This window comes from Crassostrea angulata, chromosome 8, assembly GCF_025612915.1.
Source record: "Crassostrea angulata isolate pt1a10 chromosome 8, ASM2561291v2, whole genome shotgun sequence".
Taxonomy (NCBI): Eukaryota; Metazoa; Mollusca; class Bivalvia; order Ostreida; family Ostreidae; genus Magallana; species Magallana angulata.
Window position 1 is genome coordinate 23,960,219 of NC_069118.1, and position 19,904 is coordinate 23,980,122.

At 34.4% G+C, this 19,904-nt stretch overlaps 2 protein-coding genes across 2 annotated transcripts; both read left to right on the plus strand.

Moving 5' to 3' along the window:
- The first annotated feature begins 326 nt into the window (after positions 1-326).
- Positions 327-3,018, plus strand: LOC128160573 (uncharacterized). The gene is made up of 2 exons (XM_052823906.1): positions 327-372; positions 652-3,018. The coding sequence occupies exon 2, from the start codon at positions 707-709 to the stop codon at positions 2,366-2,368; it is 1,662 nt and encodes a 553-aa protein (XP_052679866.1). The 5' UTR covers positions 327-372; positions 652-706; the 3' UTR covers positions 2,369-3,018.
- Positions 3,019-17,171: 14,153 nt separating this feature from the next.
- LOC128161464 (uncharacterized) lies at positions 17,172-18,851 on the plus strand. The gene has a single exon (XM_052824740.1). The coding sequence runs from the start codon at positions 17,178-17,180 to the stop codon at positions 18,849-18,851; it is 1,674 nt and encodes a 557-aa protein (XP_052680700.1). The 5' UTR covers positions 17,172-17,177.
- Positions 18,852-19,904: the final 1,053 nt, after the last annotated feature.

Consider the following 19,904-nt stretch of genomic DNA (forward strand, 5'->3'; position numbering starts at 1 on the left):
ACGGTTTGGTAAGTCATCAATTTCAAAAAAGCCAGATGGTATATGATTCCTTTATTCCTTTATATATCAATTAATCAATTAAAATTTCTACTATCAGTTTTTTGAATATTGTATGCACAAATATTTTTGGGGGACATTTTAACATTATTTTCGTCGTGCAAACCCCTCTCGCGTCTCAACAATGTACGCCATTTGACATCTATCGACTTTTCAACTATATATTATTAGGCTGTAAAACATAATGAAACTCTAACGATGTAAAGAAAAATAACTCTTACATTTACCTTTCAATCAATGGTAACTAAGGAAAACTTTCAACTAACCGTCTGATATCCGCCATTTAAACACGTAAAAAGAAACTTCTTTGCCAAGGTTTGTCTGTTTTGTATTCGTTGAACCTTTTTTACTGCAGAACTTTAGTTAATGTATAATATTCTTTTATCACTTTATTCATAACAATTATCTGCCAAATCTACAAATATCAATCTTAATTTACTTTCTTTTTGTGAGAAAAGAACATAGCAAGTAGACAAATATTCTGTTAACAACTGTGTTAATATAGGATTTTAATCATTGATTTCAGATGAAATTTATCAAAGGTTAAAAATTGTTTTAAATATGTCTATAAATTTGTATTTTACATTTTTACAGGCATTATTACAGTGCCTGATGAGATACAGTTTTGTCATTGGAAATTCGTATCAAAATGGATCCCAATCATAATGCCCACATGCATGATATGCACCGATGTGAACTTTGTGAGACCGCCATAGTACACAGCTATTGTGACTTTTGTCATGTCAACCTCTGCAAACCCTGTATTGGTGAACACATCTCAGATGGATATGACAAACATAAAATAGTCCATTTCCAGCTACGGAAAACGACCTTAATTTATCCTAAATGTGAAGTGCATCGACAAAAGAGTTGTGAATTAAAGTGCAATGATTGTAGCATTTTTGTTTGCACTCTTTGTATGGGCTCTAGGCAACACAAGGGACATACAATTTGGGTACTTGACGATCTTTATAAAACAAAGAAAGAACACATGAAAAAGGACGCAGAGGAGTTACAAAACTTGGTTTATCTTACATATAAAGAAATGGCCAACGATTTAAAAACGCAGATGGCCAATTTGGATAAAGACTACAAAAATCTTACAACTGAAATGTCCAAACAAGGAGAAGAATGGCATAAAGAAATTGACAACATTATACGTGCGATGAAAACTGAATTAAGTGAGATTAAAGAAAAACACAAAGACATTTTACAGAAACAATTGGATGAAATCAAACAGAAACAGTCTCTCATACTGCAGGCTTTACAAGCTACAAAACAAATGGAGGAATCAAATGAATTATCAATTGCAATTGAATACAACTCTAAAAACAGAGAGTTTAGCGAGCCTCCAACTAAGGTTAAGGTATCGCTGCCAACATTCATTCCAAAACCAATAGACAGAAAGAAGCTGTATAGTTTATTTGGGAAGATCACATCATTATCTACTGCGATAGAACAAAATGTTTTGCCGCCAACGAACACATCCGTTGAAAAGCTACTGAATCAACCGGAGCTGGATGTCAAAATACAGACTTTGCAATCTATGTTGAGCAATGTTGCCTATGCTGATGATGAAAAAATATGGACAAGTGGAGAAACAAGAGAAATCAATTGCTTCAACATTAAAGGTTTACTTCTTTTTACAGTCTGGACAAAATCGGGTGAATATCCAAACGACATAGCTGTAGACAGTAATGGGGACCTTTTATTTTCTGATTGGAGTACAAAGTCAATTTATTTATCGAAGAATTGGCAAACAGAAGAGTTAATCAGATTGCAGGAATGGACACCTTGTCAGCTGTGTGTCACATCTACTGGTGATCTCCTGGTTACTATGTATAGTGATGATACATCTCAATCCAAGGTTGTCCGTTACTCGGGATCAGCTGAGAAACAAACAATTCAATTTGATGAGGAAGGTAAACCTCTGTACTCAGGTAACAGCATCAGCAAATACATCAGTGAGAACAGAAACCATGACATCTGTGTAGCTGACTATGGGGCTGGTGCAGTAGTGGTGGTTAATCAGGACGGAAAACTTAGATGGAGATACACTGGTCATCCCTCAACAACCAAGAACGAACACTTTTACCCTTGTGGCATCACAACAGACAGTCAGAGTTGTATCCTTACTGCTGATGGTGAAAACCATTGTATCCACATTCTTGATCAGAATGGACAGTTTCTCCGTTACATTGATAACTGTGATCTTAACGATCCTTGGGGTTTATCAGTGGATAATAATGACAATCTATTTGTGTGTGAATACGAAAGTGGAAATCTAAAGAAAATCAAATATTTCAAATAAATGTTATGAAATTGCATGCATGGGAAGGATATAGCATATAATAAAAGGATTGATCAATGCAATAAGAATGAATATTAGAAACAATAGGAAAATATAAATTTGGATCATCTGTACCCATCGTCTCAACCACGGACTGGAGCCCGCAAAGTTCTCTCCTACACTGTACAGTTTGAACACACACCGAATGGTTAAGCTGAACGACATATTGGCGTCGAGTTTAAATCTGATTTTGTTCTATTGCCTATAGGCCACGCGCTGTTACTTCATTATCCATGAACTCCATGAAAAACATATTTGCAATAGCCTCTGTTTGCATTGATGAACTGCACCAATATTTAGCTGAGTGATCCGACACTTGTTTACAAACTCTAAACATTACGCAATTTAAAAAAAAAATAAATGCGTTTAATTGCAAGAAGTCAACGCATTTGATTTGAAAAAAAAAACCGCATTGATACAATGTTCTTGAAGCAGCTTATTATGATATTGAATAAATCTATAAGTTAACTTAGATTGATGACCCTACGTTCTAGTAGGTTGCTCTCAGATCAAAGCTATAATAGAGTTTGCTTATTCTAGTTATATCTATAAAATTATGCTGCTTAGAAAATTGATCTATCAAAAATAGAGAAATAATGCAGGCTAAAAAGTAAAAAAGCACAAATGTTCTATCTTTATACGCTCGGTAGGGCTCGTCAGTTATAATTTTTTGGTAAACATCCTGTTTTCATGCATACTGGCACTATACCAGTTATCGGCTAAAATTTAACGTTTTCCTTGCGTATTTCCTTATTTCTTGATATTTTTGGATAAAACTTGCCATACTTAAAATGATGAACTCCTTATTTATCAATTTGTTAGTTTATATCATTTTTAGAAACCAAAACGTCTTGTTTTGTGCTTTTTAGTAGGCCCCAAATTTGCGGAGTTTTTACGATTTACTGTACCAGTTATCGGCTTCGTGATAATAACATAAGTAAAATCCCTGTTCATGTTGATTTTATACTCTGCTTAAAGAAATTTGAATTATGCCCTTGTGGGGTCAGACTAAAGTAGTCGGGGTTATGATACATTATTAACAAAACTCATAAAATTATTCGTTTATTATCATACGGTAATTCACCAAATCGTAGATTATTCAATACATAATTGTGCAATCAGGCGTTCAACTGCGCTACGAATATCTCGGAAATTTATGAACTAGATGCTGTCATTAGACAGTAATACCCGCACCATGTGTTTGCCCCTAAATAACACTGTTTTGTACCAGTTTAATTAAAAATGAAGGCTACATGCAAACTCCGGTAATACATTTAAAAATTATTATTTTCATAACTGAAGGATGAGATCCCTGCCCATATGATAATACACATCGTGACATGAGCAGCACTTTATGTGCAATTTGGGGTAGAACTGTTTGCAGTGAATTTTCAGTTAATCAATAATCTTAACATTTTATGTCATAGGAAGTATAATGGTCTTTATAATTATTACAAACAAAATTAAAAATTAAATTATGCCCCCTCCCCGTGCCGGTTGCCGGTTTTAGATTTGCTTCTGTGTGCCTACATGAACATCATCGTGTGCACAGATTTAGAGAAGGGGTAGGAGTAAGGGGTCCAGACCCCCCCTCCCCATGAAAATTCGTAAATTACCAAAAATACACCTTGGACCCCAATGCTCTTACAGACATGTAAACGCTCTAACCCATTGCGCTTCAATGTTAGGTAACATTATTTGGGGGGTAAATATTTAATCAATATTCAACATACTTTATTGTTTATCTCAATAGGAAGTATACATGTACATCACAATATGCAGGTGTCCTGCACCACCTTAAAGCTGTTATTTACCTAATAAAATAGTGCAAGTGGATTTGAAGAATAGGTCATAAAAATACATGCATGTTACAAATGACTGATCTTTGTCTGAAGTTACGTACACAACACAGGTTTGCATGTCTCATTAGCGGGTACTAGTTTTACCCAGCTCTTCGATTAGATGGGCTCACGTGTATACATACATGGGTGTTGCTAAAACGCGGAACGGAAAACGGAACGGAAGGAAAACGGAAAATCTTATCTAATGTTATTTACCTCATAGATTTGTTAAGTATGCTAAAACGATATACTTTATGTACCTTTTTAATTTTTTTTGAAAGATTAGCAATATTAGATTATTTATTCAAGAATATTTATTTCCTCAAAATTAACAGTACATGCATTGACCACTATATTCTGTCCCAATATATCCTCGATTCACTTTTTGCTGTATATTTATATATACCTCAGGGTTCAAGCGATTCTCTTTCAGAAGCATTAAACATTCTCATTATTCTTTCTTTAAAACGTCCTCTCTAGCTTATCAGCTGGTATAAATACACGGCTAAAAATAAAGAAGTCTACGGGGTTTTGCATTTTAACAGACCCGGATGATAGTGTTGAAAAATTGTGCAAGGTCTTCTGAGTGACTTCCAAATGGAGAAAAGATGTCAACATTTTCCATTATAAATCGTCCAAATGTGCTGCATGAATATTTTGGGATCGACAGACTATAGTCCCAATATATAATCGGAAAATCAAACCAGGCAACGTCTAGAGCTCTCTATTCGGATCATATGTATATAGCTGCTGGAATAAACAACTGCATGCTTTGTAATGCAAACGTAAACAAAATTGCATTGCTAAAAATACTAGTTTCACAAATTACCGGGTATTTTAATGTTTACTGTATTTTAATTTTTTTAATGTCGTCAGTCCTACAGTTTTTTTCTTCCATCTCAATGATACTGTATCGTCTGTATAATAAAAGATCGTCTAGAACACCGAAAATTCAATTTTGATGTAAGTATATACATGTACATCATATTTGAAAATAATATAAAAATACTCAAAACACGCATAAAACGCTTTCACTAACTGCGTACGTTACGCTAATATGCCAGCAATACCATATAAGAGAAATAAGTAAAAAGTTATAGCTAATTTGCTCGTTTAATCATGTTAATGTTTCACAATTCGTATACATTTGATTTTTCCGTTTCGTACTCAACTAAAGCCGAATGAATACAATGCTATAATTGATAGACATTCATATGAATATTAATAAGATAGCAACATGTTGATAATCATTCATTAGATATAAATAAAAGATACAAAGTAAATCGTTTCTGGCCAGTCTATACCCTTTTTAAGCGATAAACGGGATGATATTTTCCATTCCGTTCCGTTTTCCGTTCCGCGTTTTAGCAACACCCATACATACATGTCTGTGTTTTCCGTATGCAGAAAAGGATTACGGTAGTTAAGATCAGCTAAAGGAATTCATTATTGTGTTTTAATTGGATTATCATTATGATGTTGACCAATTTAGGTAAGCATAATACATGTAGTAGCAGTAGCACAATATAATAAGATGCCAGCATGGGATTCCTGCCAGCATACATACACATGTATATAAGTTCTACTTTCACTTTCTAAATGTAATCTCCCTTTGACAGCATACTGTATCATCATCTTTTAATATTTATATAAGCTTATCATCGTTACCTATCCTATCGCATTTGTAAAGTTTCTGTCATTTTAGTTGCAAAAGTTATTTTTTTCATTTGTCAGACTGCATGCACTGTTGAGTTGACCCCATATTGACCTGTATAAACAATTTCTTATCAAATTTGTGTATTACATATGTAAGTAAGTGTAGACACTTATATTTTTTATATGAGTAATAATAGGAAGGAAGGAGTATTTCTTTCTTAATGTATTATAATGCATCAAATACAATGTAGGTCATGACCTTATGGGACTAGCTGTTCTGACCCCACAAAACAGGAAAATACAAAATATCTTCTAAAGTCATTATGATGCATCAACTGGTGTAAAGTACATTAATGACCCCCAGGTGTTGTCTTTAAACCCCCCCCCCCCCCATCCCCCCCGCATTTATGAAATAGGAAATGATAATATGATACACTGTATATTTTGTTAACTTCTGAGATCTGAGATCCTCATCCCTAAACCGTTTAATTTATTTTTGCTCTTTGTGTCATTGCGCGTAAAATTGTATTGTAAGATTATGCCCCCTTGGAGACACCCTGACATTTTAGAACTAGAAATAATAATGTATTTTATCTTATTCATATGTTATACAGTAGTGTTTGATCCATGTGGGTAATTCCTAGCCTAATGATGTCACTGCTTTGTTTAGGAGACTTTACAATTGCCCCAAATAGGTGAATACACATGGCAGTGATGCATATAACATTTTGTTTATAAATCTTAAAAATTGAATTAAGCAATTTCCAAAATGTTAATGTGAATCACGAGAGAAAAAGCAATCAAGAAATGATTTAAAATTTGCTACTGTACACATGTAAGAATGTATTAAGAAGACTGAATCTTTATAAGCAGGTTAGATTGGGGGGGGGGGGGGGATGAATGTGGAGTATAAACATTTATAATTTGAATCATTTATTGTTATTAATTAATTTTAACTTGTCAATGAATACTACTTATTGATCCCAAGGTAGAAATATGACCTCTGATCGTATCTCAATAGATCATTTGTCAATTATGCAAGGTGTAATGTAATGTTTTTTAAGAATAACATTTTTTACCAGTTTATAAAAGTTTTTAGACACCCAAATTATATTTTGATTTTAATAGATTATTCGACAAGGAAGGGGGGGAGAGAGAGAACAGTTTATATTTGAGTTTGTTTGGGAGTGGGGGTTCCAAGTCATATATTTGACAATTTTTTAATGTAATTTAAAATAAGACTAAGCCATACTACAGTGATGAACATGAATAGTATAGAACAAAACACAAACTAATACATGTACATGTATATATACATAGGAAGTATTACAAAACAGATGATTGATCTATATCTGGGTTCTTAAATTGAATCATATATCATGTACATATTATATTATTGTTTCTTTGTTCAAGGCATTTAAGATGGTATGTAGGTCATGATCCCAAGTGCTCTTCCTGAAATTATCAAATATCATAAAAACCATTGAGATCCCCACCTTAATCCAAAGATATTATTCCTCCTTAGGTCATGCAGGCGCATCAGATCATTATGGCATGTAAGTCATGACCCTAAGGGGTCATCCTGACCCCCTTAGAATCAGAAATGGTCAATTATCTTTAAATTATTGATGTTTGATGATCCTATCTCTATTTAATCTTTATTAATTATTAAGTCTCCTGAATGAAGTTTGGAGACTTATTGTTTTTGTACGGTTCTTAATACATGTATATATTCTTCATCTTCTTTTTCTTCTTTCCCGCTCTGAACTTGTTTCTCAGAGATGGCTGAACATAATTGTACAAAACTCTAGGATATGATAGGCCTGCAAATCTAGTTGTGCACCCTGGTTTGATTTTTCTCATTTTGGGTTAGACAACCACTTTTCGGGGGAGGGGGGGGGGGGGGGGGAGGGGGTGTCAAAAGGGTGTGGGGTCTAACATTGAACCTTGTAGGAAGAATCATAGACTCTATTGTAAATGGTAACTTGAAAACGGACAAAGATAATAATATAGGGTTTTCATAATCATATATTGGCTGTTACTGGCAATATATAGGGTTTATTAGATCTGACCCCTGGGGTCATCCCCACCCCCCAGGAATTTGAAATTACCATATATCTCAGAAACTGTTATAATCATGACCCCTAAACCATATATATTCATGTTTCTGATGTCAAGGGGCATCAAATGTTATGTAGGTCATGGGCCCTGTGGGTGGTCCTGACGCCCTCAAACAGCAAGCCCCTTAATATCTTCAAAACAGTTGAGATCCCCACCCTTAAACCATATATATTCTTGTTCCTTGTGTCAAGGGGCATCAAACGGTATGTAAGTCATGGGCCCCGGGGGTGGTCATGACCCCCCTTGAACAGGAAGTGCACGAATATCTCGAAAACGGTTTAGATCCCCACCCCTTAACCATATATATTCTTGATCCTTAAAGGGCATCAAAAGGTATGTACCGGTAGGTAATGGGCCTCAGGGTTAAATTTAATTTTTCAAAACCGTAATGCACATCTATGGAACAGTTCCTTTCATATCCCAAGATATGATGTGTCTATCCATTAAATCATAAAAGGAGTTCTAGGATCTATGTTTTTTTTTAAGTGATAAACGTCAATTTTCTGCTACATTTTGACTCCCTGGATGAAATTTAAATTTTGAAAACCTTACTGCACATCTATAGAGCAGTCCCTATCATATCCCAAGATATGATTGTCTATCCATTAAATCATAAGAGGAGCTCTTGGATCAATGTTTGTTTTTTTAGTGATAAACGTCAATTTTCTGCTACTATTTGACTCCCAGGATGAAATTTAAATTTTTAAAACCTTATTGCACATCTATAGGACAGCCCGAATTATATCCCAAGAGATGACGTAGCTACTCCAAAAGTTGTAAGAGGAGTTCTGGGAACCATATTTTTTTTGCCAAAAAAACGTCATTTTTAGCTCACCTGAGCTGAAAGCTCAAGTGAGCTATTCTGATCACATTTTGTCTGTCGTCTGTCTGTCCGTCTGTCCGTCTGTCCGTCTGTCCGTCTGTCCGTCCGTCCGTCCGTAAACTTTTCACATTTTCAACATCTTCTCAAGAACTACTTGGCCAATTTCAACCAAACTTGGCACAAATCATCCTTAGGCAAAGGGGATTCAAAGTTGTGAAAATTAAGGGCCATACCCGTTTTCAAGGGGAGATAATTAGAAATTAATGAAAATTTTCGAGAAATTTTCAAAAATCTTCTTCTCAAGAACCAGAAAGCCAGGAAAGCTGAAACTTGTGTGGAAGCATCCTCAGGTAGTGTAGATTCAAAGTTGTGAAATTCATGACCCCCGGGGGTAGGGTGGGGCCACAATGGGGGGTCGAAGTTTTACATAGGTATATATAGAGTAAATCTTTAAAAATCTTCTTCTCAGAAACTAAACAGCCAGGAAAGCTGAAACTTGTGTGGAAGCATCCTCAGGTAGTGTAGATTCAAAGTTGTGAAATTCATGACCCCCAGGGGTAGGGTGGGGCCACAATGGGGGGTCGAAGTTTTACATAGGAATATATAGAGTAAATCTTTAAAAATCTTCTTCTCAGAAACTAAACAGCCAGGAAAGCTGAAACTTGTGTGGAAGCATCCTCAGGTAGTGTAGATTCAAAGTTGTGAAATTCATGACCCCCGGGGTAGGGTGGGGCCACAATGGGGGGGTCGAAGTTTTACATAGGAATATATAGAGTAAATCTTTAAAAATCATCTGCTCAGAATCTAAACAGCCAGGAAAGCTGAAACTTGCGTGGAAGCATCCTCAGGTAGTGTAGATTCAAAGTTGTGAAAATCATGATCCCTGGGGGTAGGGTGAGGCCACATTGGGGGGGGGGGGGTGTTAAAATTTTACATAGAAATATATAGAGTAAAACTTTGAAAATCTTCTTCTCAGAAACCAATCAGCCAGGAAAGGTGAAACTGTTGTTGAAGCATCCTCAGGTAGTGTAGATTCAAAGTTGTGAAAATCATGATCCCTGGGGGTAGGGTGGGGCACAATGGGGGGTCGAAGTTTTACATAGGAATATATAGAGTAAATCTTTAAAAATCTTCTTCTCAGAAACTAATCAGCCAGGAAAGTTGAAACTTGTGTGGAAGTATCCTCAGGTAGTGTAGATTCAAAGTTGTGAAAATCATGATCCCTGGGGGTAGTGTGAGGCCACATGGGGGGGGGGGGGTGTTAAAGTTTTACATAGGAATATATAAAGTAAATCTTTAAAAATCTTCTTCTCAGAAACTAATCAGCAAGATGATTCTTTATCATTGTTAAAACTTTGGCTCCAGGACAATTCTTCGGCCTCACAAGAAGGTTCAGAGTTTGATGTAGCTAAATATCCCATATATAAACAATTGTAAAGGATCTTTTTGAGAACTGCAATACTCAACATGTGATATGACTATAGAATTGAAGCAGGCAGCTATTTTTTCATTAGAATCTTTTTGTATTACTGTATTGAGTTATTGCCCTTGATTTATTGGTTCTTGATTATTTTAATTAATGCATCCACTGTTAACCAATTATTGTGATGATTATTTTTATACAATAATAAATATTCAATGTATATAAGTTGTTCTGCATAAGAAGTTTTGGGTAAGGCCAGATTATTTTGTTTATTTTTGATTTTCAATTTTTAGATACTATGAATTATTTTAGGTTGGCACATATATAGGGACAGTGTCTATGGCATTTCGATTAGTGACTGTTTGGGGTTAAACTTGAACAGGTATGGATAGAATGAGTGTGTGAACATCCTTGCTCTATCTAATCTACGTGTTTTCTAACCTTCGATACAAAGTGTGCGGTCATTCCTGCCCTGTATCGCATTAATACAAGTGTGCAGTCATATCTGCTTGTATTGGTTGTGGTAGCGGCGGAGCACTAATGTATGGTCATCCATGCTGGTGTTCAGGCCTTTCTAGCGCAAGTGTGCGGCACTCTCTGCTTGCGTTAGGTTGAGATGTTGGTGCAAGTGTGCGGTCATCCCTGCTTGCGAAAACGTTGGTACCTGTTGAGTTGCGTAGGTGTGCGGTCATCCCTGCCTGCGTAACTTTGAGTCCCTATATATGTGCAGGAGCGGTGATTAAAGTCTGCTCTTGTAAATATTGGCAGCAATCAGGGCTATCCGAGTTCCAAGGGGGAAAAATGGATTTTATTTATACAGGATCTACATGTATTATTGTACATTGTCCAGATTGTTTGTTTTATGACTCCATGTAGCTGACTTTATCATACCTATTGTTCCTCAGGTGAGCGATGTGGCCCATGGGCCTCTTGTTTGTTGCCCACTGATCCCCTTAATTAAAAAAAAAATTCTGGAACCTGATCATACCTCAATATGACACCCCCAATCATATTCTAGAAGATCATTTGGCTACTGCTTAAAAAAAAATGACGTTTTTTAAACCAGTTTTTTTTTGTAAAAAAACGTCATTTTTTAGCCATTAAATGACCCCCAGGACAAAATTGAAAATTCCGAAACCTTATTGCGCATCTATAGGATACCCTAAAACATATTCCAAAAGATGATTTGTCTACTTTTGAAAATGTAGGAGGAGTTCGAGGAAGAAGGTTTTTTGTGAAAAAACGTCATTTTTTACCAATTATTTGACCCCCAGGACTAACAGAGAATTTTTGAAACCTTTTTACAAAACAACATGATACCCCAAATCAAACTCCAAGAGTTCAGTTTGCTGGTTTATAAGATGTAAGAGCAGTTTGAGAAAGTAAAACGTGACAGACGGACGGACGGACGGACGGACGGACGGACGGACGGAACAGGGTAACAACAATATACCCGAACTTTCTTTAGAAAGTGCGGGTATAATTACTTTTGTTTATACATGATTTATGTATTGATATTATATGTCAAATCAAAGAAGGGATATAATTCCGTATAACAAAGGGGTAATATTCTATTTTTAACTTATTACGTCACTTCCCCCACTGCTGAACATGCAAAGATGTAAAATCAGCGGTAAACAATGATCGTTAAAGCTCATGTATAAAACATATTCAAGAAAGTGTTCAAGCAAACTTACTATTCTTTATTCGAAAAAGACGACTGAATTAAAAAATCTTGGATTGTCCCGTGCTATAAACCCGAACTCTCAGTTTAGCCGATAACTGGTCTTAGCAGATAACTGGTACAGTACCAGTATGCTAAAAAAATACTAAAATACATTTTACATTTTTTATTTAATTTGACGAAAAAAAGCCCACAAAAAGCGTTGCCCAACAGAACATTTGTCTTAATTCGTTAGCTTTTTATAAGACTTCGTTTGCAAATATTCTGTAAACAATGTGAAACGAAGTTGTAAAGTTGTTTTGTTTGACTATTCACTCGTGTGACGCAAATATTATATGTCCGATCCTAATTAAAAAAAAAAAATAAAGGCTATGCAGTAAGATTAATTTTTGATTCTTGTATTCTGTAAACATTGTTCCTGTGACGATATATTAAGAATAAAAGTTTATCACCTCAAATTGAAATTGCTTTTTGTCGTTCCTACTGTATTTAAAAGAAAAGAAAGTTGAGAATTAAATATTATATTACTAAAAACAGAACATTAGGAATGATTATTATTTAACATCGTTAAATATTCAACGGTGTCGTCTAACTTCAATTAGGGGCTTTTTTTCGCAAGTTTATCAAACTAAATAGAAATACACCATAGTTGTTCTTCTGTATTTTCATCATAATGTATCTCATATATACTTCATCATCGGAATGCTAGAATTGGTGCTTAATTATTTTGAAAAAGAAATCCCATTGATGTTGGTTAATTCAAGGATAACAGATAGAGAAAGGAGCGCTGAAAATGTTGGCAAATTATTTGCAATGCTTATTTATAATTCACATTGAAATAATCTTGTCTAATTACAAAGCCTCTGAACCTTTTATGATTGATAATAAAGGGTTATACCAGTATGTGATTAGATAGTTTATATGTCGATGAAGGTGTGGCTCAACTAATTTATTTGAACTTAATATCTTATGTAATTGTATGAATACACAGTTTGGTAAAACTCGGTTATAGCATTCCGCGAAGTCCCCGGGACCAATGAATTTACTTTGTTATATCCGTAATTTGTTTGATCCGTATAACGAAATCGCTATATGCATGTTTTCCTTGCTAATTACAGCTTAAAATGAATATACATGTTTGAATACCAAATCGGATTGTAAATTCAAGAGATGAGAACATTTCTTGAACTGGTTTGATTCTACCCAAAACTAGCCAAAAACTGCTGTGTAATGATAAAAAAAGTGATACATGTATAGGGTTCTACATGTTGTTTTGTATGCAAATTAGGCATAAAAGAACAGAACAATGCTTTTCATAGCAATGTTAAGATGTTAAGAAGTTCCACGGCTATAACGATATTGTCTGAATCAACGAAATTGACTGGGAGTATTTCTAAAAAACTTTATAACATATATTGACAACAATGTAAAACATTATATTTGATGCATTTTGTGACGTCATATGTACTTAATTGTCATGTGACGTGCCAAGTTTAACATTACTAATTATCTAATAAAATCGTATCGGAGCAGGTGATAACTGACATCATAAATATTTCAAAGAAAAATCCTTTGTTATGTCATATATTTTAACGCAATTTTATGAATTTTCAATATACTTTTCTATTTACTAGTATTATACTTAATTCATTATTCACATTTTCAACACTTGATAGGTTTGTAACATATTTCATAGGTTCTGTGTGACATGTACAAAATTAAATCTTGAGAGAGTGATAAATATTAGGCATAAAATCATGCAAATATATAGTAAATGTCTGAATTTTTAAGCGAAATATTTAAGCGGGAATTTTACCTGTGAAGCCATATAAATTTGCGAAAATTTGACATCTCTGACATGTTTTATTATGTTTAAAATGATACTGAATACATATCTAGGCAAACTGGCTTAATGTTATAAAATCCTTAATATTCAAAATGCTTTTATTTCAAATCAAATTGAAACTTTAAGTGCAAAAAGGTCACAAAAAATCCATGCAGCTTCGTACGAATTTTTTCCTAATTCCTCTTTTCAGTGTGACCATTGTGCATAATCAAAATCAATATTTGAAGAAATAAATTTACTGAATCAAAAATACTGACAACAAATCATAATACGGCTGAAATTGCATTTTAGGTGCAAAAAGGTCGCATTAAATTGGTCATAACTCAGAGGGACGAACACTGACCCCTTAATATCTTTGTATTTTTTTAAAGTATGTTTTTAGACGTCTAGAGATTTTAATAATATACTTCTCAAGAAATTCTTGTTACAAGAACATTGAGGAGTGGGTACCTTAATAAATAGTATTTTACTTCAAGCAAAGCTATGAATCTGTCAAGTATTTGATACTGGTTATTATATACATGAATGAATTTTATAATCCAGCAATAACGGCAGCATCTATGTAAAGGAAACAATCGGTTTATTACTGTTTCAATATAATTCACTTTAAACGTTACGCTACATTTCCTGAGAACTATAGAATGGAATGCAGATCATGAGGTCAAAGTTGATTACGACGTCATATCTAAGAAGTGCAGACAAGTGACTTTCTAAACATTGCTGTGGGAAGGATTAACATTCCCGCGTTATAATCACTTAGAACAGGTGTAGAACTGCGCACTGCAGACTTATTCTGAAGGCTTCAAAGTCTAAAAAATAAAAGCATTCATTTGTGTCCTCCATACAACGTTATATTTTTATAGAAAAAATATAAATATCAATTCAAAACAATCTGTGTTGAATGTGATTGACGTATCTATCACAGTTCAAATGGTGCTTATTTTAGTTCTATAAGTATAAAATAGATTAAATTCTTTTTAGAAGTAGGGTATAGGCGCCCAAAACATATCTTAAATATAGACTATATGTAAAATTTTCAGTGAAAATATAACTTCAGTGTACTCCCATAGACACAAGGCAAAAATATCTCGTGCGAGTTGATGGTTTTTGAGACCCAATTTAAGAATATGGTACCCTCCTTTGAGGCAAATTTACAACTTGAATAAGCAAGTTTATACCTTTTCCTGAACAAAAGGCTGTAGAATGGTTACAAATGAGCTCCTTTGATATTTTTTCTTCTTCAGATTTTAGCTCTTCAGTGTAAGTCTTTAGTTGCATGCGCAGTTCATAATGATTAAAAAAGTCAATGTTCTGCACTTGCATACAAAATAACACATAATACCTCATATTTATTGCTTTTTCATCTTTTGACAACAGTGTTTGTCGGTTTTGGACATAAACAAGCCAGTTAAAAAAACGTATAAATTTTTATTCTCAAATGTACAATTTGGCTGCACATCCCCTAAAAAGAATTTTACCGAATTTTATCCGAAATTTCTCTATACCCGTGTTCGTACTAAACGATTTTTAATGTTTAAGTAGTAACGTGTAGTCAAGAATGTATAAATGTTTTTATAAACACATTGTAAGCCTTTTCTTTTCGCTTATTTTTTGCGAGACCATTGCATAAGTTTGTAACTCTTATTGATCCACAATATAAAGGTAAATAACTCTTACATCTGCCTTTTTATCTGACGAGGTCCGCCATTTTAGAGTGAAGTCCTAAAAGGTTAACAAATAGTTGCACATTTAATTCTTCTTTTATGAGAGGTTTGTACATTGTATATTTATTCGTATTTATTGTAATGTATACAAGTTTCAATTCATGACGATAAATTATATATTAAATCGGTTACCAGTCATTTATTACTTTCATTGTTTGTGTAATACAACCCAATAACAAGGGGGTGTTTTTGATAACAGTTGTTTATATTTATTAGCTCACCTGAGTTGATTACTTTTTGTCCGGTGTTCGTCTGTCTGTCTGTCCGTCATTTTGTCTGGAAACGACTGGGGCATTTCAATCAAACTTTGTACAATTAAAACATTATTAGGTAAGGGAGATTCAAGTTTGTAAAAAGAAGGGGCCACACCCTCAGGAATGATAAAAAATTTGTTGGTATCTTACAAAAATCTTATTCTCAAAAATCATTAAGCTAGAAAAGATGAAACTTTATTGGAAACATCCCCAGGTAGTGTAGATTCAAGTTTGTTCAAATCATGATCCGGGGCGGGGGGGGGGGGGGGGGTAGGGTTAGGCCACAGTCGGGGATTTTTTTTCTTCATAGGAATAGATAATGAAAAATCTTTAAAAATCTTTTTTAAACCCAAATAGACCAGGAATGTTGAAACTTGTGTGAAAGTATTACAAGGTAATGAAGATTTAACATTGTTAGTAAATAAAGAAAGATCTTAAGATCTTTAAAAGTCTTCTGCTCAAAACCATTTGGCTAGAAAAGCTGAATCATGTGTAGAAGTTTTCCCAGATTCTTAAGATTCAAGTTTGTTCAAAACATGATATCTAGGGGTAGAGTAGGGCCACAGCCGGGGATTGATTTTTTTACATAGGATATATATGAAACAATCTTTAAAAATCTTTGTGTTTTAAACCAATAGGCCAGAGTGTTGTCATTTATATGTGAAAATATCCCCAGGTACTGATTCATGATTCCTGGGGTAAGGGTCACAGTCGGGGGGGGGGAGAGGGGGTCTCGAATTATTACATACAATTAGATATAATATATTAGGTATTAAATATGAATAAAAAATCTAAAAACTTTTCAAAAACCATTTGGCTAGAAAAGCTATAACATGCGTGAAAGCATCCCCTGGTAAAATAGATTCCAGTTTCTCCAATCGTCTTCGTCATTATTGAGCTAGAAAAGCTGAAACTTATGTGGAAACATCCGAAGGAAGTGTAGATTCAAGTTTGTTCAAATCATGATCCCAGGGGGTAGGGTTTGGTCACAGTGGACGTAGAAATTTTACATAGATATAATATATAGAAAAGTATCTTTTAAACCCGTTTTCTTGAAAACCAAGGACCAGGAATGCTGTAAATTGTGTAGAAGGTATCCCCTGTAGGGGAGGGGGTATAATTTTACATGTAGTTACAGAAGGGACTCAGTGTTTAAGATCTGGGAAAAAATGAGGACTTTTTTAATAGAGGATATATTCTTCTACATTGTCCATAAATTTTGAATTAGACTCCATAAAGGTGGTTTTATTCTGGTTATTCTTGCCAAGGTGAACGATATGGTCTACGGGCCTCTTGTTGTTCATGATATTATCTAAGGTTGAAGTATTTTTTTTAATTATATGTCATATTACTGTATAACATGCATGGGCTGTTGTTTTATAGAAATTTTATTTCACAATGGATCATCGAAGCACTGCCCAGGATATACATCGGTGTGATATTTGTGAGGCTGCTATTATACACAGTTACTGCGATTTTTGTCATGTCTACCTGTGCAAGCTATGCATAGGAGAACACATCTCAGATGGATATCAAAACCATGCTATAGTCCCGTTTGAAGAACGAAGATCAACCTTGATTTATCCGAAATGTCCAACACATCCACAAAAAAGTTGCGATTTGCATTGTAAGGATTGCAACATTTATATTTGCACTTTCTGTTTGGGATCTAAACAACACAAAGGACATGATATTCGGGTACTTGCTGATATCTACAAAGAAAAGAAAGAAACTATTCTAAAGGAGGGGAATGAGTTAAAAAACTTACTTTCTCCGACATATGAAGAAATGATTCATGATTTAGAAAAACAGATTGCCAATTTGGATAAAGGATACGGAAAACTAACAGCAGCAATTTTCAAACATGGAGAGGAATGGCACAAAGAAATTGACGTCATTATAACAAATATGAAAACCGAAATCTACGAAATAAAAATAAAACACAAAGACATTTTACAAAAGCATTTGGATGAAATCAAACAGATACAATCCCTCATTGATCAGACAGCTCAAACTTTAAAAGAAATCGAGGAGTCAAATGAAGTATCCATGACCATTGGATACAAATCTAAAAACAGTGAGTTCAGCAAGCTTCCACTTAAGGTTATGGTGTCACTGCCAACATTCATTCCAGAACCTGTAGACCAACAGAAGCTGTATAGTTTATTTGGACAGATTAGATCCATACCTACGGCGTTGAAACAATATGTCTTGACTCCAAACAAACAATCAAACACGTCGGTAAGGAAGCTCCTTGATGAACCCGAGCTTGTTCTCGAAATACAGACTTCCCTTTATAACTTGAGAAATGTTGCCTATGTTACTGATGAGAAAATATGGACAACAGGAGAGACAGATGAAATCAAATGCTTGAATGATAGAGGCCATATTATTCGAACAATAAGGATGAAATTCATGGAATGGCCTGATGATATAGTTGTAGACAGTTATGGAGATTTAATCTTCTCTGCCAGTGAAGCAAGAACAGTGAATAAAGTGAAGAACGAACAGAGCAAAGTGCTGATCAAATTAAAGAAATGGACGCCTGGTCAGTTGTGTATCACCTCTACTGGTGATCTCCTGGTTACCATGTTCAGTGATGATGACTCTCAATCAAAAGTTGTACGTTACTCGGGATCTACAGAGAAACAAACATATCAGTTTGACAATGAAGGGGAACCTCTGTTCTCAGGAAATGATAACATTAAATATATCACTGAGAATAAAAACAATGATATATGTGTGGCTGACTGCGAAGCTGCTGCAATAGTTGTTGTAGATCAATACGGGAAACTGAGATTTCGATATACAGGTTGTACAACTTCTATCATGGGCGATTCATTTGAACCACATGGTATCACAACAGACAGTCAGAGTCGCATCCTAACAGCAGATAGTTATAGCAATTTTATCCACATTCTGGATAAGAATGGACAGTTTCTTCGTCACATTTATAACTGTGATCTGATCTTGCCTTGGGGTTTATGTGTTGACAATATAGACAATTTGTTTGTCTGTGAGTATGCAACTGGGTTTGTAAAGAAAATCAAATATTGTAAATTCCTTATTTAATGCATCAAATCACGAGAATATAAAATCGCAAATTTTGTTATAAAATTCTATATTTCAAAACTGTCTGAAATATAAAAGCGAGAATTTAAAATTCGCAAGGGTTGCTTCTCGTGATTTTACGTGGAAATTAATTCCTCGCGTTTAATTAGGAATTTAGAGTATGTCAAATAGACAATGTCGGGTCGATGCAAAAATATAGTAAGATAACCGTTAAATAAATGTAGATACAACTATTTCATTGTATAACGTTTTTAGAAGCAATTTGAATTAAGTTTCAAACAGAAGAAATTATGAAACCAAGTGCAGATCTGATGACCTATTGTCTCAAATGGCCCTGGCCCGTAAAGCATTGTACGATTTTGCATCAAACAGCATGAGTGCAAAATTGAAGCATAATTTACTAAGAAATGTAAAAGCATCTCGATTCAGGTCCTCGCGAAAAAAAAATAGATAGAAAAATTTATTATAAGTTTAATTTATTGAAAAAAATAAGCAATTTGTAAATAAGCTTTGAGTTCAAAAGTAGAAAATCCTAATTCTTTTTAAAGATAACTCATTGTAGCAATACCTCAAATATAACATACTAGATATGACCACTTCATCATATATATTTACAGTGGCAGTTGTTTACCATAAGAAGATAGCTATAACAATTTTAGGCCCCAAATTATTTAAAACAAATTTAGGCCAAGGACTTGCGAACTGCGTTCTAAAATACGGGTCACTTGCGAAAGATGAAAAAGAAGAATGGGTTTCAGGGTAATATAGGAATTAAACACTAAAAAGTATTTATTAAGCAGCTTTTTGTAAAAAAACAAAACAGAAAAAAAAACACAAAAAAAAGCAAAAAATCCTGTCACCAAATGCAAATCTTTCAGTATTTAATGCATAAAGTAGGCTCCGTACATGCATGGATGGTGATATTCAAATGGTTCAATGATTGTTAACAATTATCACCAAGATTGTAATATCCCATGCAAATACGATATCTTAAATAACCAGTAATGAAGGTTGGATTTGCTGATCAACTAAAAGTTTCATCACTGCAGCCGG